Source organism: Leptidea sinapis, chromosome 17 (assembly GCF_905404315.1).
Source record: "Leptidea sinapis chromosome 17, ilLepSina1.1, whole genome shotgun sequence".
Lineage (NCBI taxonomy): Eukaryota > Metazoa > Arthropoda > Insecta > Lepidoptera > Pieridae > Leptidea > Leptidea sinapis.
The window spans coordinates 14,071,770-14,088,427 of record NC_066281.1 but is presented as its reverse complement, the minus strand read 5'-3'; the positions used below and the strand labels follow the sequence as shown (position 1 = coordinate 14,088,427).

Here is a 16,658-nt window from a genome sequence, read left to right as displayed (position 1 = left end):
TTCAATTGATATCCCGAAAAGAACCATTTTTGGGACTTACATAAGTAGTGATCCGGCCATGATGTCTCTCATTCTCATCTCTTTCGTCGAAGCATCGGTGGTAGTTATCCATTGTATATAAATTACTGTAAACTTGCGTGTGAGGTTGAAATGAGAGCGGAGATACATATGGAGCGTGTGTTTCATCAGAACGTGAATGTGCGGTGGTGCGCGACTGTGCCTTCCTTGTGCACGAAGGTGACGCACCAGCACTTCACATCACACTTCACATCACTCACTGTATCAATGTTGAACCCGCCGCTGCTGAGCTACACACATCCGATGATGGCCAGCTAGGTCCAGAACTCGCCACACATATAATGAATCACTTATTATTTTTCGAAAATACATTCGTAGAACCGGAAACGAATCGAAAGTCTTTCAAATAAGGCATGAAAGCGCGCATCAAGTTAGTGGTGGACAGCATTAGCTTACATGTGTGGAATCTGTCGACATGTTAGCGCAGGGGGGGGGGGGGGTCATTCCCGCCGCTCATCTTTTAATTCCATGAGATAGTGCACAAGTTCTGCCACACGGTGTCATAGATATACTAGATCAAAATATATCTAGTAGTAGTACGTTTATTAATATATTATTGTTCCCAAACTATTTTTGGTGTGGTTTTTTTCGTTACGTGAGAGTGAGATGTGATGCCCTAAGGACGGATTTTTTTGTGCTTCTTCTGGTACCCCTCAGACGTGATGCCCTTGCTTAATTTGATTAACTGTATTTATGTATATGTAGAACTCTAACAAGGACGAAGGTCGTTTGTTTTTCTATTCGGTTGTTCGTTGTAGACAACCCTTTACATTAAACAGTGATTAGCCGCGCTATGATTTCCAGTTATCACACCGATAGTGCAATATGTGACTTAAACGCCCTAACTTCTGACTTCGACCAACTTGTTCAATTTCTCGAAAGTATTAAGAAAAAATCTGGTTATTTTTCATGTACTATTGTAAATCATAAATCAATGTTGCAGGAGAGTGTTCTAAGGGAAGACGGTGGAGGAAAGGAGACAAGCTCGGGTCGGCAGCAGCAGTCGATCGATATCGAGCAGTGCTGGGACGAGAGAGTGCTCAGGAAACTTGTGAGTTGTCCACGGGTCTATGTTTACCCTTAACAGTTTGACGCGCTACTGTTATATTTCATCCGATCAGATTAGATCTTTATCAGTGTCGATGTTCGTGTTAGTGTATTGTATTTGATTACATTCGAACAGTTGTGCTATCTAAGATTGTAGGTAGGTAGTGCGTTCTAGGTAGTATATACCGTAAATGATACGTTAAAGATATTAATAGCAAGTGTACTTGTTGTTGACCCGACTGCCGCGTATCCGAGTTGATAAATGTAATGTCTTTAAGGAGAGCAGGCAGCAACAGCACTCAGCTCACTAGTTCCGACTGTTGGCGGCACTGTGGTCACTAGTGCAGCGTAAATCAGCTGACAAGAAAATATAAAAACTAATTGCCTTCTTAATAAAATACTATACAGTTTTAGGGGCCCGGCACAGATCCGGACAATGAACTATGCCTTATTATCTTCTATATAATCTGCTTTCCTATGGTTTTTTTTATGATAACAAGGGACGAGACGAGCAGTACCTTCAGCTGACGGTAATTGATACCCTGCCCATTACAATGCAGTGCTGCTCAGGATTCTTGAAAATCCCAAAAATTCTAAGCGGCACTACAATTGCGCTCATCACCTTGAGACATAAGATGTTAAGTCTCATTTGCCCAGTAATTTCTCTGGCTACGGCGCCCTTCAGACTGAAACACAGTAATGTGTACACATTACTGTTTCACGGCAGAAATAGGCGCCGTTGTGGTACCCATATTCTAGACGGCATCCTGTGCAAAGGACCCTCCCATGGTAATCCTTCTTTGTCATAATTGCTTAAATTTGAGCTCATTGAGTCCTTGTAGGATATATATAATAGTCTGATACTATATTTTGTAAAATTGAATACCAAGATCTGAAAAGGAGCCCTTAACACTAGCAAACCTACACGGCATTTACTTTTATTTTAATTTATCTGCACAATTTTTCTTCAAATCATTGACAATATTCAATTGCTGTGATTGTGTGCGTTGGTTAAATTCAAAATTTTATTAATAAATCGCTAAACTTGCGATCGCTCTGTAGTTTTTAGTTAACTTTTATGTATATTAATATGATAATGTAAGGAAAGGTTATTTATAAATAAAATCTTTTATGGATTAAAAATATATTTGATTCATGAATGTAGCAATTGACGGTAGCTAAAATAATAATCGAAATTTTTACATTGTATGTCATCTAAAAATCTTGCAAAGATGGCTTTGACAATGAAATATTGAATATTAACGAATATGGCTGTATGGGCTTGATACCTTTGCCTGTCTTTTTAATGGACTAAGAAACCAAAAAAAAAATAAAGAATTTCGCAAACGTCAGAACATTTCTGACAACTTTTATTAATTACTAGCTGATCCGACAGAAGTTGTTCTGAATATAATAAATAAAATAGTGTTTTTTAAGAATTGAAACGTCACTATCACAATGGATAACCGAAGTAAACAAAGTTCTCGCACGTAGCGATTAATCTACCAACTATTAGCGAAAATTATGTTTATTTTTTATCTCCTGAGAGATATAATGATATATAGATTCTAATTAGTTATTTATTTTAAACTATTTTTTCAGTTTGATTTCTGAACGACAGGGGACATATCAAAAGAAGAACAAAATTTTTGTTTATGTTTATTTTATCCGAGAATTTTCATATTTACTCCTTTTAAACCTTCCCTGGACTTCCACAAATAATTCAAGACCAAAATTAGCCAAATCGGTCCAGGCGTTCTCGAGTTTTAGCCAGACTAACGAACAGCAATTCATTTATATATATATATATAGATTCATTAATAAATAAACAAATACACTCGAATATTTTCAAAATATATGACTTTTTAAAGTTTTTGTTGGCATTGTTATTGTTGGACATTTTTTCTTGAAATAGCTATTTTAATAGATGACAACCATAGCTTTATAATACCTATCCGGAATAGAGTAGAACAAAAATTAGAATAATTATTTATTTTTGTTTTATTTCCATATAAATCGAATGACAACTACAAGTTACTACCTAAACCCGATACATCTATGTATTTTATTTATTATTAAATGGCAAATATTTACTTAAATGTGTACCTAGAATAATGTGGCTAACATACCGGCGGGGCATGTCCCCACCTCCCCCATGTCCTCAGCTGGACGAGTCCACCGACTACGAGACTCGGCGACGGCTGCGCGGGCGTATCAAGTGTCTCATGGCCGAACAAGAAGGTGACTGTAGTTTATGTAGTTATGTAGTTATTTTTTTAATTTACCAACAAAACATGATACATGATGTCCCAGAAAACAACGTCAAGATACTTCTAGCTTGAGGCAGATGCAGTGACATCTATAAAAAATATAATCGTCAAATACCCCAAATGTTAGTCACTCAAAAAATACCGACTAAGTAGGTATATGTGGTACTAGTCAATGTTAGAGCATTATTACTAATACATTTCAACGAATTAAAGAAAAAGGTGGCCTTTGAAATGAAAATTTCGAAGTAAATGCAAAGGGCGCGAGGTAGCTTGGCCTAGGGACAGACGGTTACTTGGAATTCAATTGCGATGGAGCTTTTTAACGGGGCAGATTGAAACAACGATTCGGGTACCATTGCGTGACACGAATTTAGATACCATCACATTTTACGAAACTTTAACGACGCTCCATGTGTTCAAACGATTAAAAACTGTGTTCAGTTCGAATAGATTTATTCCACGTTGGATAAACAGCGGTCAGGTCGACCAAGAACGTCATGGACGGAACAAAACATCGACCTAGTTACAGTCAGATCGTTCACATCCTACTGAGTAATTTTATTATTTACTCGTAATTATTTCGATGTATTAAATAATTTTAATCCGGTAATGGTAATCCGAGAATATTCATCGAATTTCAAAAATTTACATCTTCACCCGTAAATATTCAGTTGGCGCAGGAATTTAAAAATGCTAACACTATCCATAGACACAATTTCGCAATTGGAATGTTAAACTGCTTTAGTTTAGATTACTTTTTTTTTCTTTATTCTTATTCATTTACATTTCAAAAGACCCTTATATTTTTTCCTGAATTAAGAGATGCTATAGTAACTAGTATTATACCACTTTGGAATCCAGGCTTAATACACCATCTGTTAAAGTTACTTTTCAAAATAATTTTTCGAAGCTGTAATAATATAAATTGTATTTAATATACAGTTAAATGTACACAGTTATTTACAGAACTGCAAACAGCTGGTGTAGGTACCGACTAGTTTGGGATCGATCAGAGGTTCTTCATCAGTGCAGGTTACAAACTTGTTTTGACCACTCCTGCAAAATGGCTTCTCGCCGAAAGCAGGAGTGCTATTAGGCTTGGGTCAATGCGGTGGTATCTAAGTATGTGAATTCCAGCGAAACTTGAGAACACTACAATCATGCCTACAAGTGAGGGACCTCGATTCAGAAATAATATCTCAGTTACCCTCAAGTTGCGCCATAGAAAAGCCATCCTTGCACTTCAGAGTCAGCCAGGGGGGTGCAACTTCCCCACATTGGCTAACATGCTATCACTAGAAGCAAAAAACTCACTTAAGTTACTTATTAAAACAAGACTTTACTATCGTGTGGTAGTCAAAGTAATAGAAACACCATTAAGAATTTCCATCCACAAATAAAGAACAAACTACAATATTAATCAATATCGCAATATGCATTCAATAATAATGCATAATGAGCGCCATCTAGCGACGGTAGCCGGTACGCTACGAGCGTAGATTATTTTTACTAAAATAACGCAGCGCCATCTCTTAGCCTGGGTACACTGATTTTACATAATAAAAGCATCAGTTTCGTCATTTTCTGTTAATTCTACTATTTCCCCCACGAGACAGGCAACGCCTAGTGTGGGGGTCAGTATAAAATGTTAATTTGTACATGAAAAGTGCGAAATAAATGATTTTGTATTTTTTTGTACATCTATCTCTCTTTATTATCTATGGTGTCAGCACAATGAGTTTAGGTTGTTAGGCAAGATAAGACTATATTCGTTTTATTTCTCTCTTAAAGTTCTTACCTCGTATATATTGCAGCATGCGCGAGCGCAGTGACAGAGGCGTTGGCGGCGGCCGGCGAGGCTGTGGAGGCGGCGGACGCGTCGCAGGCAGCGAGTGGGACCGAAGGGGCCGAGCGCGGTGAGTCTCTCCTCCTGCCGCTGCTGCAGGGTCTGCTGCGAGGCGGCGGCGAGCGGCTTCTGGCGGGGTTGGGTGCTGCTCCGCATGACGTGGCGGCAGACGTGCGGCGCTCGCTGCAACGACTGCGGGAAGCACTCGCGCCGCCAGCCCGCCACCCGCAGGCACGCGCGCTTCTGGCACTCGCCGACCGCCTCGAGGACGCGCTCGATATGGCTGACAAGCTCGACGGCTGCAAGCGAAGACCGCGTCGCCGGCCGCGTACGGCGCGACACACGGTCGGCGTCACTCGCGAGGAGCTTGATGAGGCTAGGAGGATGGTCGACGGTAGCTCCTTGCTACCTGACCCCGCTCACTCCTCCATCTCGAGTGAAGCCGGCGCTGATGAATCATCCACCCCGGAAATATACCAAAGCGTGTCCGAGAAAGCTAGCTACCACGACGCTGTCGAAACTCGCCAGAAAGCCACACCGGTCGCACATACCGTGACCGTAGACTCCCCGCCTAAAGTTAACAGAGATGTTCAAGTCGTAGAGAGAAGAGCGCCGCCGCCGCGAAGGCCGAACTTCTTCAGACATTCGATAGCAGATACGGCAACGCACGATTCACCACCCAGTCCGTCCGAACGTTGGCGACGAGAGAACAGAGGTGGCATCGCTGCGATCGCATATAAATTTAATACAATAGAGAAAACCCCTGTCCCACCTGTGCCACGCGCGGCAGCAGATAGACCGACCCGGACACCCACCACGCAACACAAACCACCGGAAGAGCCCAAGCGTGGTTCAACCTTCTATCGCCCGCTCCCTCCAACTTATAATTTCGCAGCTCCTGTGACGGACGACAGTACCAAAGCGTTGAATCGATCTACCGTTTATAATAAGCGTCTCCGCATGAAGCGCGCTAATACAATAGACATTGGGAAATCAACTAACGGTTACCGATTCGATAGCGATACGGATGAAGAATCCAACAAATCACGTGCTCCTCTTGTGCCCGAACTTAAACCACAAACAGAAAATGACAAGAAATTTTTAGCGTTCATGAAGAAAAACGACGAAAACCACCGGAGCCCTACTGTTGGTCAAGCTAATTGGAATAGTCGATTTGGTAACATTAAAAATGCTTTCGAAAATAAAGACAAAGAGGAACACAGTAGGTCGTCGAGCGCATCCTCCGCTAAACAATTTTGGAAAACTGCGGACGTTAGCTCGCAGGGATCAATACTCCGCCTGAGAAAGTTTTCTAACGACACAACATCTGAAATAGTGAAACCACCGTGGGTTGCGCAGCGCAGAGAACCTTTGGTGACGGTGAAACAGTCACCTCGGCACACGCACCAACCGCCAGTTCTGCTGTCTCCGACACAAACTGCACACAAACCGTTCATCGCGAGACCTATTCCAGTAAATCAGTTTTCTCATGCACCTATGTCAGCTTTTAAACCTCCTCGAAAGCTTCAGTCACCCACGAATGCCGCTCAATATATTTGGAGTCCTCCTTCGTCCAGTCTACCGTTATCACCATCTAAAGAAAATCCTATGTTGTACCCTTCAACGCTAAATATGGGAAATAATCCTGAAGCTTCTCTAACAAAATCCCAAGTGGACCAAGAGCTCAAACATATAACGACAGACACGTTGGATAATCACATGTATGACAGTACTCCGTCAGCACCGACAAGTTATAATGAATGCAATCCTTGCACACCACCGACTCACGCGCATCGCACACCAAACTACCCAATCAGCGTCATTCCGAGCCAAAATAACTTATCTGCTCCAGAATTGGTGAAAAAAGTCGACAATTCGAACTTCACTCACAACTCAGACCACTTTCCTCAGTCTATTAACGCTCAGCAGTTGCAAATAGAGTTTTATGAGAAACAAATCCGAGAGAAAAATCGCCGCGAGCATCCAGTGCACAAGCCACCCCCTCCGCCAGCCCCGCTGCCCTTCACCGTGCTCGACTACACCCCACCGAATATAACATCAACGTTTATGCCTTTGCAGCAAACCCCCGATATAGAAAAAGCAAAAGCTCACAAAGTCGACTACTTGCCGGACGTCGTAATCAACGAGAGTAGTCTTAAATATTCGACGTCCCCTAGCGGGTCGGTGCGGGACACCCCGGTGGGTGCCGCCCTGGCTCCGCCTCCCCGCGCCGACGACGGGCCGGCCACCGAGCACGACAGTGTGGAGACGCGTGTGATGCGCGGCCCGGTGCGCGGCGCCGCCACCATCACAACGGGCGTGCGCACGCGCGGCGCCGCTGACAGCCTGCGAGAGGTGCTCGACCGACTGTCCTCGCCTCGGCACGAGGTGCTCCCGCAGATAGAACGTAAGACGAGCGAACGCTCTGGCCCCCAGACGCGGCCGATGGCCCCCTGCACCCCCCGTTCCCCGCGAAGCCCTTCCGGTTCCTCGGCCGGCAGTGACCCCGGTCCCGCCGCGCTCAGCCGTTCCGGCTCCTGGCACCGACTCTCCGAATACGGAGCGAAGGCACCGTCGCCTAAGCGAGTGGTCGCCCGGACAAAGTCCATGCATCTACTGGCCGTGCCGAAACTGTTTGAGGGGGGAATCGCCCAGGAGGAAGTTCTAGATAAGAAACGTACCGTGGAAGCCTATTTCTCCGGAGACAAGTCGCCTGTCGCGCCCCGCGCCCCGCCTCACTCGCCGCGCGGGTTCCTGCTGGGCCGGAGCCGCACCGTGCCCGCCGTCAGCGAGCTGCAGTTCCTCGACGAGAGCAACGCGGACGACGCGTTCGAACATCTGGTGTCGGGGCTGTAGCGGACCCACATTCCACTGGCGAGCGGGCGGGAGGAGACGCGCGTGAGTCGTGTGTGTGTGTCGTCAAGTGTGTGCCGACTGCCGAGTGCTGCGCATCGCTTCCCGCATGCCCGACCCCCGACCGGCCTGCTGTACCTACCGCCCCGTGCACCTACCGAACTAGAGCTCCTCAATATACAGTACATACAATAATAATAATCACTTGTGACCGTCCCGCATATAACTGTGTTCGTTGAACTAATACTTTATAAGATTCGTTTTAAGCTTTCGTTTCTGCCTGTTGTTTTATGTTAATTAATAACATTTGAAGTTATGTGTGATGATGTTATAACACAGGAAATAGATATATTATCATTTTACTGATTACAGATGAAGAAGAGGTAACCACTGTGACACCAAGTGTAAGGAGGAGTTCGACAGAACAAACATTGAGCAGCACCACTAACACTAAAGGTATCAACGATCTCGCGCTCTAACTCTTTCACGGCCGTTCCCAATATTCAGTCTATCTCCGGTTGTGGGGTGCTTGAGATAAAAATCGTAACTATCGTTGACTTTTCTGCCCCAATAAACTTATCGACGGTAACTCACCTTATCCGTACACGCTGTCTGTCAATGGGAAGACGTGTAGCTTACCAGGGACAGATGTTTGTATGGAAATTGCAATTCACGCGTCCCAATATAAAGCGATAAGAATATTGGCACATCTTCAGATTATTGACAGCTAATTACTGACAGGAGCAGGTAGTAATTTATCTCTTTCTGTAGATAGTATATTGGCAACGGCAGTTATCCGCTAATAATTGATCCTATACAGCCCACACATAAAGTGTCTAGAGATCACGTTAAAAAGTATTTTATTACTCTATTACATATTAATATCTGGACGGCTGAGCCTTGCTAGGATTGTTAGGAAAAAAGATAACTAATAGGACATCAAGATTGCAACCGGGGTCTTCTGCTTTCCGAATCACCTAATGGCCAATCAATCAACCTCAGATGGGATCTGAGCTATTATAGTCTTGTATATTGTGGCAAAAATTACCTTTGTATTCTATTATTGTAGCTGTTTCTCATTAAAACACGGATAAACAACATTTTTTTAAATTAAAAAACCTAGTTAGATCGATTTATCGCCCCCGAAATCCCCTGTATACGATTTTTTATCAAAATCGTTGGAGCTGTTTCTGAGATTCAGATTATATATTTAGAAGATATATATATAGAATATAAGATTACAATTAAAATAATAATTACACCCCTTGGAAGTAGTAGTACGCAAACGAGCTGTTATTAACTAGCCCGAGCCGAAGGAGACACTTATTAATGTCAGCTCCTTTGCAATAACTTACACACCCGTGTATCACACGACCTTTTTAATACAGTTGTGGGAAATAGTAAAACTCAAAGTAAAGAATTAAATATTATGTTTATTCCAACATACTGACACGAGAATGGGTCAGGGATTGGAAATAATACTCCGCTTATAGGAACGAGTCTATATTTGCATTCACTTTTTCTGAACTTGCACTTCACCGGTCTGCCGCTGTTCTTCCTGTCTGTGGCGCTGTGCTTCCTTCAGTAGATCACACCGCACCGAAAACTAGTCCTCTTTATTCCTTCTCTATTTTCCACTTTCTTCCTTCTTTTCCCTTTTCACTTTTGAGTCTGAATTAGAACTGCCGTAGGCCACGCTTAGTACGGCTTATATACCCCCCGATCTGTTCTATTTTCAAAATGATTCTTAATGATGATGTTGATATTATCAATGTGTTGAAGTTTGACAACTGTCATGTACGATGTTGTGCGAAATTAATTATGACAACTCTCGTCATGTACGTCGAAGCGTTGCTACGCGACAATACTTTCGGAAAGTGGCGCGTTTTCGCAACCGGACTTTTTTTTAAACTAAGCTAGGCAACGGGATCGTACGCCTATTCGAGTTTTGACCATTTAAAAGAATTTTTGTAAGTCAATGCTAAGACGAATATTTGGCTTATAATTATTAAACTATATATTGATAACGCAATGTTCCTTCGCAAAATGCAAAGGTCTTATTGACTGTCTTGGTCCTTAGATAAATCGGGCTTCCACACTCTTTCCAAACCTTTGCGTCATTACGTCCTCCTGTTCCTTTATTATTACTTCCTGTCTGTCACCGGCTTTAAAATGACATTATTAAAATATATATAAAGAGGAACAAGCAAGTTGTTTTCAGTGTAATAATGTTTGCAGTGATCGAGGTGACGCGAGCGGCGCCCAAGCCGGTGTCGCCGTTCACCAAGTTCCGGCAGCTCGAGAAACAAAACTCTACAAGCAAACCCAGGTGAGTGGCTTAGTCACTGACGGCCATCTCTACTAAATATACAGTCCTCAAAAAAGACACATACGGTCTCAATAAACGCGTTATTTTCTTTTCAAAACTACACGTAACTTATAATTATATGCGTTGTTTAAAATCTCAATCATTGCTAAATATTTTTTACATATATAAAACTTATATGTCATTGTATTAATTGCCGGCAACCGATATGCCGGGTGCAGCGCCACAGGTAGAGTCCGGTGCACCAATATGGAGTCACACTGCATATGAAACATTCCTTACTTACATAATATACTACATACCATCGAACCCGTAGATAGCGTCCGCTCTCCACATGTAACGGCACAGGGCTGTGACCAGCTCGCACGATACTGTCAATAACATGGCTCCCACGAGCATCATCCGCGCCTCGTCCGCTCGGAGCCAGCCCTACTAACCTGAGCCCCGGTTGTAGCTCGCCCCAGAGCCCGCAGAGCCCGGGCTCTCCGTCGCAGCCCTACTTCAAGTTCACGGACCCCGCGCTGCACCTCAGTGCGGTCACTATTAAAGAGCGCTTGCTGCAGTGGTGTCGCGACAAGACCCGGGACTACGAGGTACTCTACCCGCGCCCCGCCGCCGCCTGCCTTCCCTGACTATACTAACGTGCAGCTAATTGTGTGCTTTTAAACATTTCATTTCATTTGTTGGGGTTTCATCTCATAAAGCATTTATATATAATTTAACGAAGGGTAGACGTATTTAATGACGGTAGATGTAAAATAGTAGCGGGGAGTGCTAGGCAGTCGGTCTCGGAGCGCGGGGCGCGGGGTGATCGGGACCACCCCTCCCCCCTCCTCCCCCTTCACACACACAATATACACACACCGCATGCGTGGACACAGACACACACTTGACAGTTCATTCTCTTCACGCTGTCATATGCTTCTAACCAATTATTTAATAAATTATTATTATATCTACTATTCATAAATAATATTCACAAAATACCAAATTTTATAACTTTGGTCAGAACCCGGTGTCGCACTGTGTACAGACAATACTTCCTCGTAGAACTCTCAATATTTGTTTGGAATTAACAAAACTAAAACAGATATCTGTCATCGGATGAAGCACGTTATGTAAATATGTATAACAAGTCTGTGTGTGTGTGCGTTGCACTCACAGCATGTCGTGTTGTGTGAGCTCCAGTACTCCTAAGATCCGGCTGCGTGTCACGGTAAGTCTTTACCCGGATATTAGGCACACCTTTCACTGTACGAACCCCGGGTGGTCCTAATCTTAGAGGAATTTTACGTAAGAGGCGACTGAGGGCCTCACATGCGGCTACAAAAAAGAACGAAGACTTTGTGTGTCGAACCTGAGTCTTGATTAGCATGTTAGATAGATATAAATATATTTATTTACCATAGTAGGGAGTGAAAATAACATTACATATATCAATAACACTTGGTAAACGCTATGAAGCTACATCATTCGTAAGAAGGCTTTGACATGGGGAGAAGAACTAAAAAAACTCCCAGCCCCCCCCCCCCCCCCCTCCCTGCCACACAGCACAATTTAAGGCGATCTCCGCAGTAACAGACAAGAGCCCTGCATTATTATCCTCTTTATAATCTGCTATACTACCGCAAGCTTTCTTTGTCAAAGAAACTTTAATATATTTCTTGAGTTTATGCTCAGTGAGTCCAAGTATACTATCTGGTATTTTATTGTAAAATTCAATACCAAGACCTATGAAGGAGCCCTTAACTCTAGCTAACATATTACACGGCGCGTACAGTTAATTCTTTCTGCGTGAATTGAATGAATTCAAATCATAATTTTTCTTTAATTCAATAATATTTTTTCTAACATACATTATATTTATTGTATTGTGAGAGAAGGATTAGTAGGTAGGTAGATTTTGACGTTCAATAAGTGATTTTAAAATCCTATTTTGAATAAAAATATTTGAATTTGAATTAAGATGTTTATCAATTTGAATGTTTCCCGAAGCGAGTCTCTTGGTCGCATATTATAAATTGCTTTACTAAGCTCTCTTTTGGAGCACTATGAACTTTCGCAGTATATCCCAACGACCAAACGAGCTGTATTGCCATCAGTCAACGGTCTGATCTTTTTAACGGCAAAAGCTGCAGGACTTAATCTTATTTGCTACGTCACTGATAAGGGTACTGTAATTTACTATACAAGGTAATGCCAAGAAAAAACAGTCGAATCTACAAATTCAAGAGTCTTAGAATCTAGCCTTACCTTAACCTCTGTTTATTATTAGGTGGTGGGTGGGAGTGGTGCAAGTTTCCCATAAAAGCTTGTATTACGTTATTACGTATGAGATACAGCTTTTTTTAAATTTCCATTTCGCGGCACTATTGAGTGCGAGGTTGCCAAACCGAACTGCCAGATGAGTCATCTATTAAGCCTCCTTTTTTGGAGTCTGTTAACAAATAACATTTGATAAAACTTTGATATAGTTAACCAGTATAGTAAGTTCACTGATTACAAACTGCTTAATAGACTAAGAACCCACCGCTCAATCTGCAGGTACGTGTTATTTTTGGTGAAACTAATATTAAATGAACGTTTAGGGAGTAAGCAATGTATTAGCCATAGGTATATGTAACAATTTGCCGTAAGTTTAAATAATTTTCTCATTCCTCATAATTCTTTTCTTCGTCTTTCTCATTCCGCCATAATTTCCTTTAAAATGACCTACAATTCATAAAAACAACATTTGGAATTTACATCAGAAAATTTATCAAGTATACTAAAACGAATTAAAGGTACTTTATGACTAGTACATTGCTTACTCCCTAAAGGTTGATTTAAAATTAGTTTAATCAAAAAAACACGTACCTGCAGAATCGAGCAGTGGTATCTTGGAATGTAAAGATAAGAAAAATATATTCCTCGTTGTTATTATGCGCGAATGTTAAAAAGTATCATGTATTGGTGTGCGTGAGTCTAGTACTTACAGAGTGGTCCGCCTTAAATGTCGGTGTATGGATGTGGTTGTGGTGTTTCATTATAATATTGTTGCATGTATGATCCACAATATTACATTATAGTATATTATGATACAAGTGAGCTAAGTTGCTTATTATACACGTGGCTGTGGGTTGTAGTAATTGTAAATCAGCTGATTGTCTAGTGAGCAAGTTGCTCATTATACACGAGGCAGTGGGTTGCAGTGAAAGTCAGCCGAGTGTCTAGTGAGCAAGGTGCTCACGAGTTTCATACGCACTTGTGTGTTGAAACACTTGTGAGGAAAAAACAAAAATGTATCGTAAGCAGCTAATTACTGTCTCTAAATTGTGCAGGTATTTCTGGTGGGGTAAAAGCAATTTTAACAACAATTTTTGCAACATTTTTACAGTTATTTACCAGACAGCAATAAATGCGATGCAAACAAAATAATATGAAAATTATGGGAATGGCGTGCAAGTTTTTTTTTGCACGCGTCTATAGCCGTACCAATTAGGCAAATGATGCGCCAAATACTTACAACAATAATTTGATAATAACGAATAATTTTTCGTCTTAACTAAGGACACATTTTATTTATTCTCAAAATATAAATGGATTTTCAGCAATTTTAAGTACTAGCTTAATAGGGATAATTATATTAATTACTAGTGTGTAATTATTATACACGTGTGTATTATAGTTCGGTTTATGGCGGCCTTAAAAACGATGCAATAGGCTCACTTTATGAGCAAGTGTGTTGAAAATAATTATTCAGTACCGAAAGCCACAGATACTGCGACCAATATCATTTTAGCACAACTCACTCTTGAGTTAGTTGACTATTGTAGGCGAGCTCTGCAGTAAGAACAGCTTACCAGAGCCTCCAGTACATTGAGCCGTTTCTGTGCAGAATGTGAAACTGGAGAACTTCTCGACGAGCTGGGCGGACGGGCTGGCGTTCTGCGCGCTCATCCACCACTTCCTGCCGCACACCTTCGACTACTCGCAGCTTAGCGCCGACCAGCGTCGCCACAACTTCACGCTCGCCTTCAAAATTGCCGAGTGAGTCATCTCTTGTATTGTATTTGTTGTGTTTGTTTTAGGCGTAAGTATGAGGTCCATTATCTATACGTACCTAATAGCCTGTACCTAATAACCAGTAGGAGGGTTCTTTGCACAGGATGATGGCTAGATTATAGATACCACAACGGCGCCTATTTCTGCCGTGAAGCAGTAATGTGTAAGCATTACCGTGTTTCCGTCTGAAGGGCGCCGTAGCTAGTGAAATTACTGGGCAAATGAGACATAACATCTTATGTTTATATTCTTTCTATTCTTTTTCAAGAATCCTGAACTGCACTGCATTGTAATGGGGAGGGTGTATCAATTACCATCAGTTGAACGTCCTGCTCGTCTCGTCCCGTATCGGCATAAAAAAAGCCACAGGCGAATGTCTTATGTGCAACCCAAATTATCACTTCACGAAGCTTATGCGCGAGAAGAAAAGGCGCGATAATGAACGTTTCGAAAATTTACTTCCATCTATCTTATTTATACGGATTTTATAGGGAAGGAGGCCAAATTCTCCTGACTTTAAGAGCATGACTCCATAAAACACACCATAAAGGCTAGATGTCAGGCAGTCTTCAGCTTGTGTGGACCAGCAAAAAATCCGGGATATTAAGCTTACTGAAAGGAGCATTTTTGGTTATGGAACATGTTTTTGATAAAAGTCCCTAACAACCTCGTCAAAAATTAGTATCTTCAACACCTTTGCTTTGACGTGTTTATCACTAAAATATGACAAAGTCTTTCCTTGATAGCTTATACCAGATACCAACGTCTGAGCCATCACTGAAGACGGATAATCCGCACGTTGTACTTCACGACTAATTGAGAATTTTCCAGAGACCTTTGAACATAAACTTAGCCACTCTGTTTGTTAAAATAATACTCGTTAGGTAAAGTGTCGCCAGGAATAAAAAAAAGTAATCGACCTCCCTTTATGTGCAGGTTAAAGTATCGGTGACATGCTTCTGCACTATTCATTTCTCGAGACAAAATATTTTGCTCTTGGACAATTATTTTTTTTCCTTCAATGCTTTAATCATTCTTTTAGTACATAATAAACGATACCTAAGTATTTTGTGTAATGTTATCACATCAATTTGGTTCTCTTTATCGCTCAAGGCGCGATAATTAAAAAATGCAATAAATATAAATATAATACTGACAGGTGTCAAATTGAACCATATGCAAATATGTACACTGACCTGTATAAATACCACTGGAAAGGCTGTACCATATGTTTGACTGCAGATTTTATGTGCCTATTTGAAGCGCTACTCGCGAGCGTCCAGAGAACTAATTTTGACATATAATACAAATGGCTGCCAAGGAACGTACAATACTCTGAAGTATTTTTACATTTTCGTTTTCCGTGTTGTTTATACTTCAAGAATTAACGTAATAAAGTACACATTTATTTTGTAAATAGTTGCCCACCATCTATCGATGTTTGCTGATCACTAGTTTTAGTACCGCAGACTCTCGCTATATGGCCAACAACGCGAAAATGGCGAATATCAAACAGGTACAAAAGCACTTTGACAGCCGCCTGTCTAGTGGCATTTATACAGGTCAGTGGCAATAGGTAAGATGTTCAGACAGATTGTGTTGCATGACGTGGGTCGGTTGTTTGTGTTGCAGCGAGAAGGCGGGCGTGTACCCACTGCTCGACGTTGACGACATGGTCGCGATGCGCAAGCCCGACTGGAAGTGTGTGTTCACGTACGTGCAGTCCCTCCATCGTCGCTTCAAGGACGAGCGCTAGCGCCGCCCGCGCATAGCCGCGAGTACCAGAACACTGATTGTTATTGTTGTCTGTTTGTTTGTTTGTTTGTCCGTTGACGTTTGCCAGATATTTATAAGAAAGCGCCGGCCCGTCCCGCCCGCTCGCGCGTCTCAGGTCCTCCTACTTGTTGTAATCTCGACATGTGATTTTATTTTAGCTTGTAAGTATCCACTGCCGCGAGGTCGGTTGGTGGTGGTCGGAACCACTATCATAATTGTATCTAACTAACTTACTTATCTTATTTATCTGACATTATAATGTCTTGATGTAATCTTATTTAATTGACAATAATCGTTACTGATGGAATCTAATTTATATTAAAAATAAATAATTAACAATGGCACTGTGTTTTATTTTGTTCACCCTGGTGCGCTGGCAGAACGGGGCTACCTGGACTTGACGTTGGCGATTTATTTC

General features: G+C 41.9%; 1 protein-coding gene across 7 annotated transcripts in view; it reads left to right on the top strand.

Annotated features, from left to right (window-relative positions):
• The window catches only part of LOC126968879 (smoothelin-like protein 1), a 106,432-nt gene extending 89,851 nt beyond the window's left edge, over positions 1-16,581 (top strand). For 5 of the 7 annotated variants that reach the window (XM_050814005.1, XM_050814003.1, XM_050814000.1 and 2 more), the window contains 8 exons: positions 1,022-1,129; positions 3,291-3,366; positions 5,210-5,311; positions 8,467-8,550; positions 10,333-10,423; positions 10,875-11,013; positions 14,298-14,449; positions 16,097-16,581. In XM_050814005.1, the coding sequence (XP_050669962.1) occupies positions 1,022-1,129; positions 3,291-3,366; positions 5,210-5,311; positions 8,467-8,550; positions 10,333-10,423; positions 10,875-11,013; positions 14,298-14,449; positions 16,097-16,220 (876 nt within the window). In that variant the 3' untranslated portion in view covers positions 16,221-16,581. Of the gene's footprint in view, positions 1-1,021; positions 1,130-3,290; positions 3,367-5,209; positions 5,312-8,466; positions 8,551-10,332; positions 10,424-10,874; positions 11,014-14,297; positions 14,450-16,096 lie in introns of those variants that run through there. The other 2 variants (XM_050814004.1, XM_050814006.1) reach the window with 2 other exon arrangements.
• Positions 16,582-16,658: the final 77 nt, after the last annotated feature.